Raw genomic sequence first — 6685 nt, 5'->3', positions numbered from 1 at the left:
ATTATCGTTATCATGATCATCATTTTCATCATCATCATCACCATCATCATCACTATCATTACCATCATCATCATCATGATCAAATTCACTGTCATCATCACCATCATCATCATCATCGCCATGGTATTCACCATCATCATTCATCAATCTTGATCACTATCATCATAATCACCATCATGATCATCTTCATCAGCATCACTATGATCACCATCATTATCGCGATTATCGTCATCAGCAACAACAAACAAAAACATCACCAATTCATCATCTTAATTATTTTTATTGCGCTATTCCCATCAGTCCCAATGAACTTGATGACTGTCATTATCAGTTAAATAATAAGATTCCAGTAAACATGGTACATTCTAACCAGTATTGGGGTTTATTACGTTTTTACAGAGTACAAACATACATGTTAGCAATTACCAAGACCAGGGCCCGTTTCATAGAGACTTACAACTGTTGTAACTCTACCATTATGGCAACTACTCTGGCAACCTTGATTTTGATTGGCTGCTGAGCATGGCTTAGCGTGGCATATGTACAACAGTTGTAGGTCCTTTATTTTTTTTCTCCTCATAAGAGGTACTTATTTGTTCACATGATATTTACAATCGTTTTTGACTGCATTTTCGTATCAAATAATTTCGAATTTCTACCTATAAATCTGTCATAGAATAAAGGCATGAGTCTTATGTTTGTCAGTTCCAAAACATTTTCTAATATAATTTCTATAAATTACAAATTGTGAAAAATTTATAATAAGGTTAACCTAATTCATTTCTTTTTTTCTATCTCATGACCTATTACGATAATTTTTTCTTTCAAAACAATCTTAACATCGAACAAAGCATTTATTAATTTAGAAACAATTTTCCAAAAAACTGTTACCACTTGACAGGTAAAAAGAAGATGAATACTGTTTTCTGGAACTTTACAAATATTACATAAAATATCATTTTTAATTTTCCATTTGCAAAGGTTGTCTTTACTTGGTAGTATTCTATGAATTAATTTAAAATTAAACTGTTTAATCCTGTTGTCGTTTATAAAATCAAGTTTAAACTCTAATAATCGTTTCCAATTGAATTCAAGAGGCAAGCTAAAGAAATCGTTCCAGAAAAGAATACAAGGGAGGTCCCTTTTTGTCCTTTTCGATCATTAAATGATAAAAATGTCTGGCTTTCATGCCATTGATTTCTATACAGTCACCTGTTGATATTTCAATAGTGCTGGATTTCGATGACATGCTATTTACATTTCGTGCACTATTACGTAATTTGTCAAGCCAGAACTTCGGGAACGCATTTTTTATTTTCAACAATTCAAAGGTAGAAAGTAATTCTCTTTCTTTAAAAACAGTGCATATTGAATCAATCTTCTTCCAATCACCACCTGTTAGGATTTGATTAACTTAAATATTGTTTTTATCCAGTTAGGAAAATATAATACATCTTTTTTATACTTTATGTTACTAATGTACCAAATAATTTCGTTTTCAATATTCGTTACTTTAAACATATCAATATACTTTAAATCAGCCCATGAACAGAACATGTCAACATAAAATATGGGCAAATGTGTTCTCATACAAATACGAAACATATCACTCTTTTTGCAATTAAAAGTCAAACAAAGAGGCAAATCCCAGCCAAATTTTCTGGGTCCAATATTAAAACAGGGATTTCCAAGCACTGTATTCTCCTGTCAAATATTTATTGATCCATGATGAATGAAACGGGCCCCAGATATTACTTATTTCTGGGAATAAACTTTGACAGCTTAAACTAATTTTCTCGGATACTAGTTATAAACAATGCTGAATCAGGTGGAAAATGATATGTTTGAATATCATGAATAATAAAATACCATTTTATTTATTTTTTAAGATAATTTTAATGGCGACATTTGTTAATAGAAATTCAATACAAAATCATATTTGATATATCTCTTTAGATTCATTATCGATATTTAATGTGTATATACTATTGAATGTAAGTTTAATTATCTTCACTGTATATAATTATTGCTCTAGACCAAAACATAGCATTATAATGCCATGTGAATTGTTTTGGAATATGAATGTGAAACGTCAAGAATAAACTGCATATCATATAAAATAGAATGATTGATTCAATGTATGACTTTTCACTGATTATTGTAAATAAATGTCCATTAATTTGATTCATAGTCACTGGTAGCTTACATAATCTGAACAAGCTGACAAATTTGACTTTTCATGAGAAAATCATTTTCCCTTCTATTTCTTGAATTGTTATCTGCCAAGGTAGGTCCGTTGTTCATATATTTTTTTTCCGATGAAAGGAGAGGAAAAGTTAAACTGTACAGTGCGAGGACAGAGAAAGTGAGAGAGCTATGGGGCAGAACAGACGAGAACAGGCAGATACGAACAGACATGCAATCAAGGAAGGGGGGGGGGGAGGTTGATATGATAACTTCCTAATTCACACTGAAAATTTTTAGTTCATGCCATTCACCATCGACAACCACGACTCGTTGGTGTTGCGCGTCAAAGCATAGGCCTCGCAGGTAATTGAATGTGCGCCAACCTCCGGTGAAATTATCAAGGACCCTGTGGTCTTTATCTAAAACTGTCAACGTCTCTTTGGTAAAAAGCCGGCGAGAATCAGTGGAACGAGCTGTTATGTAAACATTATCTTGGTCATCAATGGCTATACCGCGGTAATGCCATTTCTTGTTACAGGTTGAAATTTCGAAATCATCTTCGAAGATGTCCTCATACCTATGGATTACTTTGATGCTATAGAGATCTGCAACGTAAAGTTGTTTCTGGCTGTTGAAGGCAAGAAACCATGGATTTGTTAGTTTCCCCATTGCTAAACATCTTTTGATCTCGCCAGTTAGGGTGAACACGTGGATACAACCATGAGACCAATCAGCCACAAACACTTCTTTCTCACAAATGGCAATTCCGGTTGGACTCCCAAATGATCGGTATCCCACTGCCCATCGGGAAAGCGTTCCCTTTCTCACCTCATAGATGTAACCTGCTGAATTTTTCTCTCCGGCGTCGGTCACCAAAAAGTGATCTTCGGCTTCGGATACAGCAACAATGCCATACGGATGAAAACCGGTGTTTCCATGGGCCAGGTTTCGAAAGTTCCCGGATTCGGGTGTGACTGATACAATGGTATTGTTGTCCTTGTCGGTGATTACATAACGTCCTCGATGGCATATGACGTCATGTGGTTTGTTTAGGCCAGCTTTGATCACTCTCTCTAACTTCAGACTCACACCCCCTCTGTGTGCCATTTTGATGATTTGTTAATAATTCTGTGTAAAAGAGAAGCAAAGACAGAGTTTGTTGTTGGTGGTGAACGAACTAGAGGGTATATGACAACTCTATATTTTAAAAATGCAAATGGGGATGAAGTTGGTCGTTAGATGCAGAGCTTATCACTCCAGTAAATACAACAACAACAAAATCCAAAATATGGCGTAACCTTGTTACGATACATTTTGGTAACTGCACATTTCGCTAAAAGAAATTCGTAACAAAAAAATGTGATGGAGAAAATGTGATGTGGTCCCTTGTTGACGAAAAAATTAAAATTTCGAGTTTGCCCGGAACTGCACCACTGAGGTATTCAAGGAGGGAATGTGGTCCATCGTCCCTCAAAATTTTGTCAACAACGAAAACAAGGAAATAAATTAAGGAAAGACAGCAAGGTAAAATATATTATTTTCTGAATACCGTGTCAAAATCGGTCACAATTTTAAAAGTAAGCCCATTTTTGTTTAAAAAATGTCAAATCATGTTTGATCGCTTGTTTTTTTTTTACAATCTTTGTCATATACGCCATTGCCTCATATTACGCCACTGCTCTGCATCGTAATAGTATTGGTGTAACACTATAATGTTTTAATTATGGTTGATAATATAGCGTAGTTATGGTAGCGTTCGATGGCGTATATATATACTAGTGTTACAGTCGAATAAAGATGACAAGACGATGATTATGCAGTTCCAATATAATATATTTATTCATCCTTTCTTGAAGGTAGAAAGGATGTAATATTGATGAGAAGTATACAATGAAGAAATATAAACAGGATATGTGAAAGCTATAGGACTCCTTTGTTTACGGCCATGGGATGGGCCAGGAGAACAAACTGTATGATTTTATGCGGGGTGGAGCGGTAGCTCAATAACCCCAAAATCTATCTGAAATATCTATTTTGTACAACTGTATTTATACCCTGGACTTGGTATGACAATCACAATGTTTCTATATTCTTGGACCAGTTGACTCATACTATTTCTGGATAAGAAGGAAATGGGTGTGCTAAGAAAGACCACAGTGAGTGAGAGTGGAAGAGAGAGACTGGGAGAGAGAAAGAGAGAACCAAGTATGAAGGAGAAACCTTGAGTCCGGAATGGTCATTTTCATGGAAGAAACCTTGTGAGTGTGACGTAGTGATGCAGTGGACATAAACAAAGTAGTATTGGGTTAGTGAACCCTTTGATTATACAGTTCAACTTATATCTCTTATTTTAAAACATATATTGATTATTTCTACTCTTACATTGGTAATGACGTATGATAATGCTTACGAAAGTGACAACTACTATTTTTTTGTGGGGGGGGGGTGGGGTGTCAGAAAACAGAAGGGCAAAGAAAAAATCTGACTCCCCATTCTCCCCCCCCCCCCCACAAAAAATGGTAGTCGTCACTTCCGTAAGCATTTTCCCGTAATGAAATCTGACACCCCATTCACAAAGTTCACATTTTTACCTTTGGAGAGTCGAAAAAATATTAACATAAACACAATTAAATGATATAGTAAAATTATAAAAACTTAAGTACAACTTCAAATGAAGGGTTCAGAGAGTAACATCAATAAAAAGAGCAGGACATTTGAAGTAGACACGCAAGGAAACGGATCAAAGTTTATGCCTGGTTGAGAAGTGGTGACGGGTTCTTTGGATACCAACAACAATAACAAAGACAGTAATAATAGAGAAAATAATAATGGTCATGATAATGATAATCACAAGAAGAATAGTAATCATGTTACTAATAACAAAAATAATCATGATAATAGTGATAATATTTACAATAAAAGAAGGGACAATCTAAGTACAACAAGGAGAGCAAGGTTTATACGTAGCCAATAAAAATGTCTTAAGTTTTCTTTTGAAGACTGCGAGTAAAGAGGAGTTTTTAAATCTATGCGCAACAACTAGAGGAACGTTGTAAAATATGGGAAGGAAAAAAAGTGACAGGAAAAAAACGAAAAGGATGAATTGGATAAGAACCATATGGAGAATACAACGCATTCACAAAAACGCAACTATTAAGGAAAAGTGAATTCGGAACAAGCCTAAGTGTCAATGTAGAGAACGTGCGAAGATACGCAAGTATAGACCTACATACTAAATCATGCGAATGTAAAAAAAAATCATTCGAATGTAGGATTGTAAATGTCAAATTGAAAGAAGTCTTTTAAGTATATAGTAAAGTAATTCAGTCAGGGAGGATATCATTTAACAACAGGGAAATCAATTTAAATGGTAGTCACTAAACCATTAAGGCAAGATAGCAGCAAGAAGACATACATACCAGTTTAAGTGTAATGTACCGTTTTCTATAGTCTTCTTCACCACAGATGATGCTACTCTCACAATGATGGTTAATCAATATTTTATCATTATTTAAACCTGTTTAAGAATGGATGACGCAAATATCTTGTCTTATCTTTCAATTTATCATTAGCAACCGTTATTCTTTTGCAAGGTGAGTTCAAACCAATCTAAGAACAAGTGGCGGCACAATTCTCTGAAAAGACAACTGAAAACGATATATATATATATAGGGTTATCAAAAATATTTCGAGGTCTAAGGGTAATCTTGCCCAACAGCTTCTTTTATCTATTTAGTTTGTAAATATTGACAAAAAAATGCATCTTGCCATCATAAGTCAACAGTTACTAATTTTAGTTTGTAGTGTTTGCACATAAGAAACGAGCCTTCATAAGTAGGTAAATTGGGTTTTAACTGAATTAGAATTCCAAAAAGTGACAAGCAACGTTTTTCTTGTATAATGACCGACCGTTGACCTATAGTTGGCAAAACTATGTGGACCTCACTTCATTCGCCCACTATTCAGTGTGCCTAAATTACAGATATGGTGATCTGCGAAATCGAGTAAGGGTATGTGTATACTTGTTTGTCAGTCATCTCTTCTCTGACGTCACTTTTAACCAATCAAGACCATGTAGTGTATCCTTAACATGCTAAAGGAGACATTTATTCCCAGGTGTAATTTTTAACCAATCAATACCATGCCGTGTCTCCTAAACATGCTAAAGGATACATTTATTCCCAGGTGTCCTTTTTAACCAATCAAGACCATGTAGTGTCTCCTAAACATGCTAAAGGATACATTTATTCTCAGGTGTCCCTTTTAACCAATCAATACCATGCCGTGTCTCCTAAACATGCTAAAGGATACATTTATTCTCAGGTGTCCTTTTAACCAATCAAGACCATGCCGTGTCTCCTAAACATGCTAAAGGATACATTTATTCTCAGGTGTCCTTTTTAACCAATCAAGGCCATGTAGTGTCTCCTAAACATGCTAAAGGATACATTTATTCTCAGGTTCGTTTTTAACCAATCAAGACCATGTAATGTCTCCT

At 34.9% G+C, this 6685-nt stretch overlaps 1 protein-coding gene across 1 annotated transcript; it reads right to left on the bottom strand.

Annotated features, from left to right (window-relative positions):
- Positions 1-444: 444 nt before the first annotated feature.
- On the bottom strand, positions 445-5725 carry LOC121406452. The gene is made up of 2 exons (XM_041597469.1): positions 5607-5725; positions 445-3315 (listed from the first exon to the last, which is right to left on the bottom strand). Exon 2 carries the CDS (start codon positions 3292-3294, stop codon positions 2461-2463), a length of 834 nt encoding a protein of 277 aa, XP_041453403.1. The 5' UTR covers positions 3295-3315; positions 5607-5725; the 3' UTR covers positions 445-2460.
- Positions 5726-6685: the final 960 nt, after the last annotated feature.

This window comes from Lytechinus variegatus, chromosome 1 (assembly GCF_018143015.1).
Source record: "Lytechinus variegatus isolate NC3 chromosome 1, Lvar_3.0, whole genome shotgun sequence".
NCBI lineage: Eukaryota > Metazoa > Echinodermata > Echinoidea > Temnopleuroida > Toxopneustidae > Lytechinus > Lytechinus variegatus.
This window is presented reverse-complemented; position numbering and strand designations above follow the sequence as displayed.

Coding starts and splice junctions, on each gene's coding strand:
- LOC121406452 (XM_041597469.1), bottom strand. CDS start 3,294: ATGGCACACAGAGGGGGTGTGAGTCTGAAGTTAGAGAGAGTGATCAAA.